General features: G+C 39.2%; 1 protein-coding gene across 2 annotated transcripts in view; it reads right to left on the reverse strand.

Moving 5' to 3' along the window:
- Nucleotides 1-13,240, reverse strand: part of LOC105230674 (prolactin-releasing peptide receptor) — a 104,098-nt gene that overhangs the window by 56,248 nt on the left and 34,610 nt on the right. Inside the window, exon 2 of one of the 2 annotated variants that reach the window (XM_049458824.1) lies at nt 4,897-7,184. In XM_049458824.1, coding sequence (XP_049314781.1) covers nt 4,897-6,867 — 1,971 coding nt within the window. In that variant the 5' untranslated portion in view covers nt 6,868-7,184. Of the gene's footprint in view, nt 1-4,866; nt 7,185-13,240 lie in introns of both variants that reach the window. The other variant, XM_049458822.1, reaches the window with a different exon arrangement.

Below are 13,240 nucleotides of genomic sequence, written 5' to 3' on the forward strand. Positions count from 1 at the left end.
GACTCCTTCTATTTAATGCCGGCGTTGTCTCACTGTGCGTAAGGAGCAGGCTGGTTTCAGACCCCATCGCTCATGTGTCGATCACATCAACACCTTACGAGTGATTGTAGAGCAGTCGGTATAGTGGCGAACTCCTCTCTACCTTTGCTTTATCGATTTTGAGAAAGCGTTCGACACTCTCAGACATGATACGATTTGGAGAGCCCTAGTATGCAAAAGAGTTCCGGAAAAATTAATTAACCTAATAAAACAGCTGTACTTAGGAGCTAGTTGTCGAGTAAGGTATGGACATATTTTAAGTAGCGGCATCTAAGTTAGGACTGGTGTCAGGCAGGAGTGCGTGCTATCACCCCTTTTATTCAATTTGGTATTGGATTTGGTGATGCGACAAGCGTGTGCGACTAATAGAGGAATATCTTGGGATTTAAGCGGCAGCCTTGAAGATTTTGACTATGCGGATGATATCTGTCTGTTGTCCCATAAATATTCGCACATTTCTGTGAAACTTCAAGCTGTTAGTGATCTCGCCGCACAAACTGGACTTAAAGTTGATATAGCGAAGACAAAATTCATGCGCATCAATACAACCGAAACGCCAAACCTACAGATCGCTGGAACATGCCTCGAAGAAGTCGACGAGTTTTGCTATTTAGGTAGTATCATATCTAAAAACGGAGGATCAGCAGTCGATATACGAAACCGTATATCCAAAGGTCGCGCTGCTTTCGGAATGTTGGATAAAGTCTGGAGATCCACACATATATCCATACGTACGAAGCTAAAAATATTCGACTCAAGCGTGAAATCCGTTACATTATATGGCTGCGAGACGTGGAATATTGCAGCGAATGGTTTACAACTGCTGCAATCCTTTTTTAATCGATGTCTTCGAAAAATTTTGCGGATATTCTGGCCTAACGTTATTAGCAATGCTAACCTCTGGACCGTAACCAAACAGCTACCGGTCCACATCGAAATTCGACGTCGTAAATGGAAATGGATCGGCCACACTCTGCGTAAACCTCACGACGACATTGACAGAACAGCGCTAGATTGGAACCCGCAAGGAAGCCGAAGGCGCGGGAGACCAGCCAACACCTGGAGACGGGAAGTCGAAGCAGAAGCACGGAGAAGTGGTTATTCTTGAAGAGAAATTAAATTTATAGCTGTAAATAAAATGAATTATAATTTGTTTATTGAGGCCCTATGTTCCACCTAGGAACTACGGGAAAATATATATATATAAATAATATGTTTCGCGCGCTTCGCTCAATTCATGACCAACATAATCGGCATACTGCGTCTATTATTCACATAACCATCACCCATCTTGAAAAATAGCATTCCTTTTTGGACAATATTCTACCGAACAAACGACTTTTAACCAGCGGCAAAAAAAAAATATAGCTGTTGTAGCTGAAAGTGTACACGAAGGCGATTCGGCGCCGTATGCAGGACTGACATATGGAACGACTGAAGCTTGGGAAGGGCAGGAACATCGCTTCCCTCTACGGGCTCTTGAAAAGTTCCAAGAAGATCCAAAGTTTTCGAACCGACTGGCCACCAAGATCATGTGATATCACACCGTTAGACTTTTCCGGTGGGGATATATAAAGTTTAAAGTCTATGCGTACAAATCCCGCTTCAATTCAGGCCTTGAAACAATACTTTCGCCAGTTAACAGTCGAAATGCTCGAACCAATCTTCGAAAATTCGACTCAACGAATGGACCATCTGAGACGTAGCCGCGGCCAATATTTGAAAGATAAAATCTTGAAAAAATTGTGTTTTGGCGTCACAAAGAACAGACGTTCACATCTGTCTACTGATATAGGTATGGACGACTGGTCTTTTCGTGAATTTTAAAAACGCTATATGGCACTGGTGTGAATTTATTAAGAAACATTCTATTTATGCCTCTACTTGGCTCTTACTAGTAATATATCTAAGATGCTGGAAGTCAGTTTGATAGTAGATGCAGTATTTAATGAAAATGTAAAGGACTTCATTTAAACAACTTTGTTTTTCGCATAAATTTAATCATCTTCAAAATGCGCATACAAATTATACAAACATGTTAATAGGCGAGCATAAATTCGATTAATCACGTAGATTAAAATTGAGAAATATTCTGCAAATTAAATTTCAAGTTTTTAAAATTTTACCCACACCGCCAATCCAACACAGTTTTCCCGCTATAAATTAAGTCTTAATAAGTTATAACTTTATCACTTTTTAAGAGCGCTGTCTAAGCCAACTTCAAAGAGAGTATATGATTAGTCGGACCTTTTCCATTTCGGCGCTTAGTAAACAAAATACAAATTACAACATTTTATGTAATATAAATGACGAGGCCTTTGCTTGGAGTGATGGCGAAAAAGGTTCGGGCACTTTAATTTATGTGAACGAAAGCCGAAAGCGACATACTCATATATAACAAATAACGGTTAATGTTTTATTCAACAACTAAATGCCATGTAAAGGCAGCAAAAAAGGCAGACTTTTAAGGAATTTAAAGGACAGCCTACAAATGACGAGTGAGTTGAAATAATCGACACAAAAACTCACAACGCTCAGTGAACTTAAAAAAAAGACTGAAAAAATTAGCAAATCAAACATTGTGTAACTATGTTGGCCTATTAAAATTTGAAGTGCTCGATAAACTTTATTCTGTCGGCATTTGTTCATTCTTTTTTCCATGTATGATGAGCCATTGTTGCCGTTTGACCTGTTGGCAGGTCGAAAAAAGGCACCTTAACTGGAACGCTCGACATGAAACGGCATGAGCACGAAAGCCATGCATTGGCAAAAGCAAACAAAGAAATATGATAGCAACATGAGATCTCTTGTCAGGATTATATACTAGATGTGTATGTATGTATTAGTCTGTCGAGTTTTTCTTCCGGTTTATCTCTGTCTGGGCCATTTGAGTACGAGTGTGTGCCGTCAAGCTGTCTTGTGTAATCATAGCGCATTGACTAAGCGATAGCAGGAGGAAATCCGGTTTCTACCTATATGTCGGTGTATGTCGGTATATATGCAACAAAAAATATGAAGTGCGTTTCATATTTGCGTACACGTGTGCGTTCATATTTGCGTACTTTATGCCGTTTTATGCATCTCTTAATATTTCCGCATACTCTTTTGTTGAGATTTTTCCTGTAGGCAATATGGTAATCCGCTTACTTCCGCAATTGTAGCACATAAAAGTCAGTATAAATGACTTTTTGTACATATTCATTATGTCATATATTCACTTACACTGAAGATGAATAACATATGCGCAAAAGAGCAAACTTTACACGATAATTGAGTACTTTAAACTACGCAAACATTAAAGTATTAACATCTGATCCAAGTAAATGTAATTTTTTCAATAGCCTGTTTTTACAGATCACTCGTTAGTCGTGTTATTTTTATTCATTTCATCTTGGAAATAATAACGCCTGAACAACGTTTACAAATCGTTCAACTTTTTAACAAAAATACACGGTCTGTAAAGAATGTGCTTCGCGCCCGCTCAGCGTACTATTTGCAACACTATCACCATCTTAAGAGCCAGCGAGAGTTGACTCGACGTCCTTCCCAGCAGCTACGACTGGCGGACGGAACGACTTGGCGCCTTCAACATCGAGATCTTAAATGGAAAGCGTACAAAATCAGGTTGTGCAAGAACTGAGGCCGCTCGATCTTTCCAAACGACATCACTTCGCTCTATTGATTCTTAAAAAAGTTCCAAGAAGATACGACGTTTCTGAGCTAAATTTTGTTCAGTGGGTATGTAAAAAAGCAAAATGTCCACATATGGGACGAATTGCAACCTGAAAAGATTCAAGAGCTGCCATTTCACCACGGTTTGGTATGGTTTGTGGGCCGGCGGATTCATCGGTACATATTTCTTCAAAAATGATGCCGATGAGAACGCAACCGTTAATAGCGACAGTTACTTCGCCATTATAACCGACTACTTGATACCTATAATGGAAGCTAGTGATCTGGACGACATTTGGTTGAAACAAGACGGCCACATCCCTAACATCCCATCAATCAATGGATTTATTGAAAGAACGATTCAGTGAGCATATAGTTTCACGTTTTGGACCGGTCGACTGGTCATCAATATAAACTTTTTCATGTGAGAATATATAAATTCTAAAGTCTATGCAAAGGCAACCCCGCTGCGATTCAAGAACAAATCATTACGTGTGTTACTCGCCAGAACTTATATTTGAGAATAATCTACGCAAATTTTAAGTTAATTCGACAAATAGTTTCGGAGATATGAGCGTATCCGTAAAAAGTATTTTACTTAGTGTAATCGCTTCCAAAAACTTCACATGCTTTTTTATTGAAATGCTGCTTTCACAGTCTCCGAAGCGGCTTGGCTGTGCGACTTGACAGTTCTTGTGCCCGAATGACTCAAGACTCCCATTCTTTGCTGAAGTAGACCGTAAACTAGACTAGACTGCCGCTACAAAATGACTATTCGCTAGTCAACCGAATCGATGTTTGTGGCATGTGGCGGCTCCTTTTATACGTACTCTCAATGAAACTGCTGTCTCTTTCTAATATAATACACTCTTTTGCTCAATTCTCTTACACACACGATCTTTTATCCGTCAATTGTATGTAAAATCACGGTCTTTTCACGTGTAATACTTTTATCTGCACACAAAATTTGTAATCTTTTCATCTCTGGAAGGGAAGACACCGTCCCATACACTTTTGCTTTCTACATAACTCTCTTTTTTAACTTTTTTTTCTCTATGACTCCAGCTATGTCTCACTCTCCGACTCTACGTCTCTTACTCTCTCAAATTTTCTTTTTCTCTATCCGTCCCACCCCATCTTACGCACTAAACTCACCCGTCATTAGTTAAAAATTTGCTCGCCCACCTCTTTGTTGCAGCCAGCTTCCAACAGGCAAATATCCTTGCCATTGTCCAAACTCACGAACGCCGTCTCCGTAAAATGCATCTCCACAGTATGCTCATCACCCGACACACAATCCTCATCCAGCGCATTATTACAATTATCATGTTGACCCTTGCCATTCACAGTGATATCCACCACATGCGTGCCATGCACCATTACCGTATTACAACACTTATTCGACGTTAAGATATCACCACTATTGCTACAAGTCAGTTCGAGTGTCTCGCTCGTGCACTTGTCTTTCACTCTGGCCAATGATGTCTCCTGCGTAACGCCATTCTCATGCTCATCATCATCGCCCTCATCGATATCTATGCTCACACCGACGCCATTGCCCATATCATTGCGACGCCGACCGCCCTCGCAGGTATTGCGATCCGAACGATTATAACAGTGACGATTCACTTGACGATGTTTGGATGGATTAAAGCAGGGCAAGACATGTTTGAACTCTTTGCGAAAGTTCTCATTCAACCAAGCGTACAAAAAGGGATTGTAGCAAGTCGACGACATGGCCAGCGCATGCGTTATGAAGAAGATGAATGTGTAGAAAGACCAATCATTCGATTTGTCATAGAAATCATCAACCATATTGACAATATTCATCGGTAACCACGAGCAGGCGAACACGCCAACCATCGCGATTAGCATGAAGTTTGTGCGCTTCTTACGTTCACGATCGGCTGCATCGCGTGCCGCCGATTTAGCGCCGGGCCGACAACGTTCGCGCATATTCAGTCGCACCGACACCCAAATATAACATACCGTAATCGCGCCTAACGGTGCGACAAACTGACCGAGCGTTGTCAAAATGCCAAAACCACGGCGGAAACTCTCCGATGGCCAATTCTCTTCGCAGTATATCGTGACATCGTCATCATCATCCTCCGCGTCCGGTGAAACGTCTAAGTTAAGTTTGACACCAGTTACCGAAGCCACCGTTGTAATCGCATCGGTCAGCAGATAAATACCGTACGGTGTGGTTGTGGCATTCAGATGATCACGCAGACTATTTGTACTATTCGCAATGAACGTCTCACCGGTATTCACATACTTTTTCTTAACATGCGCCACAACAACCCGCATATATAAGGCATAGGGACTAGTGGCCACCAAGGAGAAGCACCATATAAAAGCGAGCGTATAACAACAGGTGCGTATTTGCATGCGCGGCTTGAAGGGGAACACGATTACAAATACACGATCCACGGCGATCGCTGTCAGCGTAAAGGTTGACAGATATATACTGCAACCCTGCGCATACGATACAAGATGACACATGGTGGCGCCGAATATCCAACGGCCCATGAAGGTGTAGAGCGGCGTAAAGGGCACGGCCAGCACACAGAGCAATATGTCGGAGATCGCTAGATTCGTTATGAAGTAATTCGTAACTGAGTGCATGGCACGATTGCGTATGACGACATAGCAAACGAGCGCATTGCCAAATATGCCCAACACGAAGACGGTCGTGTAGATGATGCAGAAGACGATCTGCACATATGGATCATTGATTAAGTCATCTTTATGTTCGACCTCATAGCGCACATCCACGCCGCCGCCTCGGTGCATACTCATCGTCGTGCTCATCGTGCTTGCGCTCATCGTAGTCGCCGCGCTCGATGCCGGCGTTGTGGTTAGTACAGTTTTTAGCTGCGCCTCTGTAGTTGGTGGAGTCGAACTAACTTCGGTTGTGGCATTCATGTGTGCTTTTGTTGCACTTGTTGTAGTGTTTTGGGTTATGTTGCTGTGCTGAATTGCCGCTTCGCTTGTCGTGCCCAATGCTGCAGCTAAAGTTAGCGCCGCCGAGGTGATGTTGAACAACAGTATGACTAAAGTCAACGTTGCTGGGTTGTAAAATGGCTTAGCGGTAGTTGCTGTTGTTATTGGCTTGCGTCGCCGCCACATTGTCGCTCTTCCTACTGCATCCATTATGATTGCGGCGTGTGTGGTTTTGTCTCTGTGGTTCAGGTTCTGACTACGACTCTGTCACGTGCGCCGCAATAAATCAGCTCAAATTGTTTGTGGCGTTGTCGTTGCTACTCGGTAGAATTGCAAGGATTATGATGTTCTCATTGTCGCCGCACATTATGTGTGCGTATTTGTGCCAGTGCGAGTAGTGCAGTCATAAAAGGAGCGAAAGTCTTCAAAGCCGCCACTGTGGACAATTAAATTTTGCATTTTGGCGGTCTTGTCCTCTCTGCTTTATTATTTGTACACAAGCGTCCACCGTAGCTCTAGTTAGTGGTCTGTAAGAAAATGAAAGCAAAGGAAACTCTTAGTTGATATTACTTTAATAAATCTATAAAACATTTGGTGCTAAATAATAGGTCTAGCATTAAGAAATATATTATTTTTGCATTAAACTCAAAGTCTTATTTTTCTCATACAAACTCTCGTCCCTATTAACGAACAGCTGAAACAGTCAATTTTGGCTTGAGGAAATCAGAAATAAATTTATTCATCACCGATTTTATCGCATTTTAAAAGCTTAAATCGTCCGCTTTTATAAAGGGTGATTTTTTAAGAGCTTGATAACTTTTTTTTAAAAAAAAACGCATAAAATTTGCAAAATCTCATCGGTTCTTTATTTGAAACGTTAGATTGGTTCATGACATTTACTTTTTGAAGATAATTTCATTTAAATGTTGACCGCGGCTGCGTCTTAGGTGGTCCATTCGGAAAGTCCAATTTTGGGCAACTTTTTCGAGCATTTCGGCCGGAATAGCCCGAATTTCTTCGGAAATGTTGTCTTCCAAAGCTGGAATAGTTGCTGGCTTATTTCTGTAGACTTTAGACTTGACGTAGCCCCACAAAAAATAGTCTAAAGGCGTTAAATCGCATGATCTTGGTGGCCAACTTACGGGTCCATTTCTTGAGATGAATTGTTGTCCGAAGTTTTCCCTCAAAATGGCCATAGAATCGCGAGCTGTGTGGCATGTAGCGCCATCTTGTTGAAACCACATGTCAACCAAGTTCAGTTCTTCCATTTTTGGCAACAAAAAGTTTGTTAGCATCGAACGATAGCGATCGCCATTCACCGTAACGTTGCGTCCAACAGCATCTTTGAAAAAATACGGTCCAATGATTCCACCAGCGTACAAACCACACCAAACAGTGCATTTTTCGGGATGCATGGGCAGTTCTTGAACGGCTTCTGGTTGCTCTTCACCCCAAATGCGGCAATTTTGCTTATTTACGTAGCCATTCAACCAGAAATGAGCCTCATCGCTGAACAAAATTTGTCGATAAAACACATTTCGAACCGAACACTGATTTTGGTAATAAAATTCAATGATTTGCAAGCGTTGCTCGTAAGTAAGTCTATTCATGATGAAATGTCAAAGCATACTGAGCATCTTTCTCTTTGACACCATGTCTGAAATCCCACGTGATCTGTCAAATACTAATGCATGAAAATCCTAACCTCAAAAAAATCACCCGTTACAACGCGAGATATAAATTGCTAAGCCTGTCTTCTGGAAAAATACAAGGAGCGTTCCAAAGTAAAGAGGACTTAAAAAAAAACATATCAAATGGTTTTTTCGGCAAAGTCAATTTATTTTATTCAAAATAGTCTCCTTCTACTTCAAAACAGCTTTTTGAACGGTCCAAAAGCATGTAAAGCGAGTATATTAGATCGGTTACCGGTATGGCTCGCCAGTATGCCGGTGCAAGCTACGGTCTACGTCTGCATAACGCTTTCCTTTCATGGGCTAGAACGTACGGTGCCATATCAGATGAATACGGGGAATGTTAATGGTTAAATGTGATTTTCGGTCAAATAAGTCCTTCGAATGTTAGATTCTGAGCAATTTTTGGTCGTGAGTCAATTTTTTGCGGAACAAACCGTACTCAGACCTTTCATAAGAGCAAATGTTCGGTCAAAATGCGATAAATCGATATTTTGGAAATATTCAATTCCATTTCCATGAATTTCAATGATGATTTATGCTGATTTTTGATGAATTTACGCTCATTTTCGATGGAATTTCCGGTGATCACGGATTTTGATTGGCCAACATGTTGATCGTCATTTATGTCCTCACTACCACTTTGAAAACGTTGAAACCACTCGTGCACTTTGCTACGAAATAGGTAATCATCACCATAAACTTGTTTCATCAATTGAAACGTGTCGATAAAAGTTTTACCAATTTTAAACAATATTTAATGTTGGTTCTTTGGTTGAAGCTCATTTTCGCCCCGATAACACAAACATACTGACACTTAAAACGCAATAACTTCCAATCGCTGAAATGTCATGAAATTCTCACTGAACAATCGATAAAGATAGGAGAACTAATGCACCAGTCGACATATACATAGATAGCGCCACCAGGGGACGCTAGATTCAAAAAGCCCTGTTTACTTTGGAAAGCACCTTGTAATGAACTTTTTTCACTTGACCTACTGAAACGAGTTTAGTTCAGGGATACGAGTAAAAGCAGACATGGAACTTTATTCAAGGATGTAAGGTTGGCTTTGGTTATTTACCCATTATATAACATCAACAAGATCGGATACACGATAGAGACCACGTGGATCGAGTGTAGAAAGTGAAAGCGCTGGTAAAATGATTTAATGATGAAATTTAATTTATGCAATGTTCATATAACGCTCAACTAAAAGCAACCCGAAAATCACAAGTCGCTATATCGACGAGCATCTCGCTATGAAAAAGTCAAGCCTTTCCTACCTATCAATTTGGATTCCTGGAAAACGGTTGTTTAATAAATCTATTTCCAGTAAGTGTAAACATCTGATATGGTTCCGCCAGGCAGCGTTCTTGCCTCGACGTTTTATTTTTTATCATGCCTCGTATTCCCACTTCATCTAACAATGGATGAGATGTTGTTGTTTCATAAAATTATTTCATAAATTTTTGAGAAAAAATCGCCCGAAAATTTATGATATTTCCAAAAATGTATTTTGCTAAGTTGGTAGGATCATCCTTAATATAAGCGCGATCTGTCAACCAATTTGTTTACAGCAGCTGCTTATGTCGGTACTCCTCAGCAGTGCGTTGTGATGTTTAAATTGGATAAAAATATCGAGCAAACATTTTTCTCAAATTTTGTTATTCTAACCAAGCCAAAAATTAAGGTTATGCTCATTTTTTCAATATTCATGGTTTGGTGCATAACGAATTTGTTCCAAAAGGACAGATGGTCAAGTTCTATTTGGCGTATTGAAGCGTTTGGGGAAGAACATCTATCGAAAATGACTGGGATTATGGAAGAAAAATTTATAGACTTTATTCGAAGATACCGGCATATCGAGTCACGATTGTGATCTGATTTAAAACCAGAAACGCAAAGAATACCATCGATCAACCACCGTGCTCACCAGATTTAGAACCGTGTGAATTATTCTTTTTCCTTAAGCTGAAATTGCCGCTCCGTGGAGCCATTTTCAGTCGATCAAAGAGTTCAAACAAAATTCTTAATGGTATTACATCTTATAGACTTGCCACCTGACTTTTTTAAAACAAGAAAAACAGTTAATGCCGTATACTATCATATAAAACTCTTTACATGTGCATTTCTTATAGTATAAATGTGTATAAAAAGATTAATATCTGTATATTTAATATATTGTAAAAATGAATATTAATAATTTTATTAACGACCTCATTTTTTGAAAAAACTATTTGAATCGATTCTTCATTAAATTCAAATACATTCTACGTTGAATCCAAATTTCAAACGCATACCAACTAATTTCCTTCAAGTTCGTTTCAATAATTTCAAGCAACTATTTTCTACTATACAATATGTCAATAATTGAAGCGATGCAAGAAAAATAGACTTTGTATTCATTTTCGCATGGTTTAGTCGGCCAATTCCTCGCACAATGCAATTAGTGCACAAATTGTAGTGTTTCATTTCGTTTATTGACAACAGCTTTGCTGCATTTAGATGAATAAAAACGCTTGCTGCTTGCCAATTATTCCACTGGTCCATTAAAAAAATTATGAAGCGTGAGACACGAGTGACCCACAAATTGGAAAACAGAATCTTCTCAAATAGCATTCGCACATATTTTTTTCACACAAAGTGAACATAAAATTGAAGTGACCGGCAAATATATTTCAGATATCGACACACAAACAGATTTTTGGTGTGCAGTCGTGCGCGGAACCAAGCACAAATTTGAGGAAAAAACTGTTTTCATATCCACTAATTTTTTTTTTTTACTTTTGAACTTATTTTCTTCAATTTTAATATATTTTTGCCAAGAAATTTCAGTTTTCTTGCTTCTTTATGCCATTTGCATTTGTAGGTTAGCCATTGGCTAAACGTAAGTACGTTTGTGGGTTGATTATTTGTGCTCTGTGTGCACACTGTCAAGGTTCCGTACACGCAGTATCGTACATTTGGTATTATTAGTTTCAGAAATGTGCTAATTGCACATTTTAGGTATGTAAATCTAATTTATGTGTATTCTGTGAGTAAAATTGAAGACTCTCATTCAATATTACATAAAGAATGTTAATATTTTACTTATGTAAAGTTAATTGATTTTATGTGTTACATATACTTGTACATATCTTCAATAATATTGACCAACATTTTCTTTTTTGTATTTTATGTGTGTATACTATATTTTATATGTTACAAAGGAACACTCCAAAAAATAAGACACATGTCTTCAATAATATTGTGCAATATTTTCTTTTGATATTTCGTATATGTAAAATAAATTGATTTTATGTTACACAGTGGCGCATTCTAACAAATTACATGCATATCTTCAATAATATTGCGCAATAAAATTTCAATATTTTATATACACACTGTGTTTCATTGCTATAAAGACATTAATTGCTGTGAAATTCTGAAAAAACGTGTTCCCATTCTAAAAAATTTTAAAGCTCTATCGTAACTCTAACAATTCTAAAAAAAACATTTTTTTTTCTATCTGTACTTTTCCTACTATTGTAAGTAGTAAGCGGAATGCACTGAAAACTCACTGCCATAAAAACAGCCCTTATTCTACGAAAACAAGGAATTATTATTTATAAGTGCGAATATTCGATTTGGCATTGAGTTGGTCTCATTACAGCATTTCTTGAGTTAATAATACCCATGCATCCAAAATAGCTGTTTTAGGGTCAGAAATCGTGTGAAATTGACAACAATCCTCGTCGAATACTTTCAGAGCTGGAATGTTTTCATCCATTCGGACCACGTGACCTAGCCAGCGTAGCCGCTTTCTTTTAAATCGCTGAACTATGTCAATATCGTCATATATCTCATTCAACTCATCGTTCCATAGAATCTGATATTCGCCAACACGCAAAGGACCAAAAATCTTTCGCAAAGCCTTTCTGTCGAAAACTCGTAACGTCGACTCATCAAATGATGTCATCGTCCATGCCTCTGCACCATATATAGGACGGGAATAATGAGTGACTTACAGAGTTTGGTTTTTGTTCTTCGAGAGATGACTTTAATTCTCAACTATTTGAAGTTCTACGACTTCAAAGTTACGACTGTGAACAGTTTCCTAACGTGAGAGTTTAGTCGCGAGTGCGACGACTGTTTGTTTGAAGACAGGAGATATTTCGTCTTGCTCTCGTTCATCACTAGACCCATATCGATAACATTGGCTTTCACACAATACGCTCTATAGAACTTTATACGCGATGTTGAGGAGAGCTATACCACGGTAGTTGGCGCAGATTATGGGGTCTCCCTTTTGTGGATTGGGCAGAGCACACTTAAATTCCAATCGTTGGGTATGCTTTCGTCCGACTATATTTTACAAAGAAGCTGATGCATGTTCCTTATCAGTTCTTCGGCGCCGTGTTCGAATAGCCCGGCCGGAAAAGCCTTCGAAAAAGTTTTCGAGAAGTTCTTAAATAAATAAATATAAAATTATGGAATAAATAATTTTCATGAAGTGTTTTGACACTAGAACAACAGTTTTATTAAAAACTTAAATATTTTCCTAAGAAATCCGTCCAGGCTTTTCAGTTTTGAAAACTTTAATGGCACCTTCTTCATGTTCTTCCTCCTCTCTTTTTATGTTTTCTGCGCCCCTAATGTAAGTATACTTAAAACAGCCGCTAGAGTAATGTTTTCGTAAAGAAAAAAACAAACACAACCTTAGACTTTAATGCCACGACGATGTGGTGCTCGACGCACACCTGCTTTTGGCTTACACGAGCATAAAAGCGCGCACAAGTGTACTTGATGACCAACGCAAGTGCTCAAAGTAATTTGCTGCATAATCACAGACGCACCTACAGTTATGTGCCTTTTATTCAAATACGTTTATTTTTGTGTGTGCGTATGAG

Source organism: Bactrocera dorsalis, chromosome 5, assembly GCF_023373825.1.
Source record: "Bactrocera dorsalis isolate Fly_Bdor chromosome 5, ASM2337382v1, whole genome shotgun sequence".
Classification (NCBI taxonomy): domain Eukaryota; kingdom Metazoa; phylum Arthropoda; class Insecta; order Diptera; family Tephritidae; genus Bactrocera; species Bactrocera dorsalis.